This window comes from Penaeus monodon, chromosome 31 (assembly GCF_015228065.2).
Source record: "Penaeus monodon isolate SGIC_2016 chromosome 31, NSTDA_Pmon_1, whole genome shotgun sequence".
NCBI lineage: Eukaryota > Metazoa > Arthropoda > Malacostraca > Decapoda > Penaeidae > Penaeus > Penaeus monodon.
In genome coordinates, this window is record NC_051416.1 from 33,180,313 (window position 1) to 33,180,885 (window position 573).

General features: G+C 41.2%; 1 protein-coding gene across 1 annotated transcript in view; it reads right to left on the reverse strand.

The window, feature by feature from the left end:
* LOC119592863 overlaps positions 1 to 573 on the reverse strand; it is a gene marked incomplete at its 3' end in the record, with an annotated part of 3,167 nt that overhangs the window by 1,990 nt on the left and 604 nt on the right. Inside the window, 1 exon segment of the mRNA XM_037941757.1 lies at positions 385 to 510. Coding sequence (XP_037797685.1) covers positions 385 to 510 — 126 coding nt within the window.

Genomic DNA, 573 nt, shown 5'->3' on the forward strand with positions numbered 1-573 from the left:
AGTATGCGTATATACGTGTAACCTGTATAAAGTGTATTATGGAGTAGATAGAAAGCATAGTAATCTAGTGTCTGTATATTCTGCTCATTCCTCAGGGTCCTCGTCAAAATTCAGGCCTCTGTTCTTGTTAGCATCATTTAGAAGTACCTGCTACACGACACGGTTTCATTGGAATTTACCGTTACTATTTCAAATAATTTAGTAAAACAAAGTATGTATAAATAACTTGGATAATATCAATCAGGGGCGATCTTCCATGAGCATCATATTTCTTAGTGATTCGTTATTCACTGCCTCAGCAGTAGCCATACACACGTCACTTCATCCCATTTCTTCGACGTTCAACGCAAGTCCCTATGTTTTCCCAGTCCTTCTGAAACTCACCTGGTACACCGTGCTGTTATTTATTCTCAAAACCACGCGCGTCGATCTCTCCTCTCTGCCGAATTTGTCCTCCATGAGTTCGTTGACGTTCACAGGGATAATGCCCTGGGTACTCAGAAGCATCAGCTGCGTGGCAATGGAAAAAGGATTAATACCCTTCATTTGATTGCCTCATTTATGCGACTATCC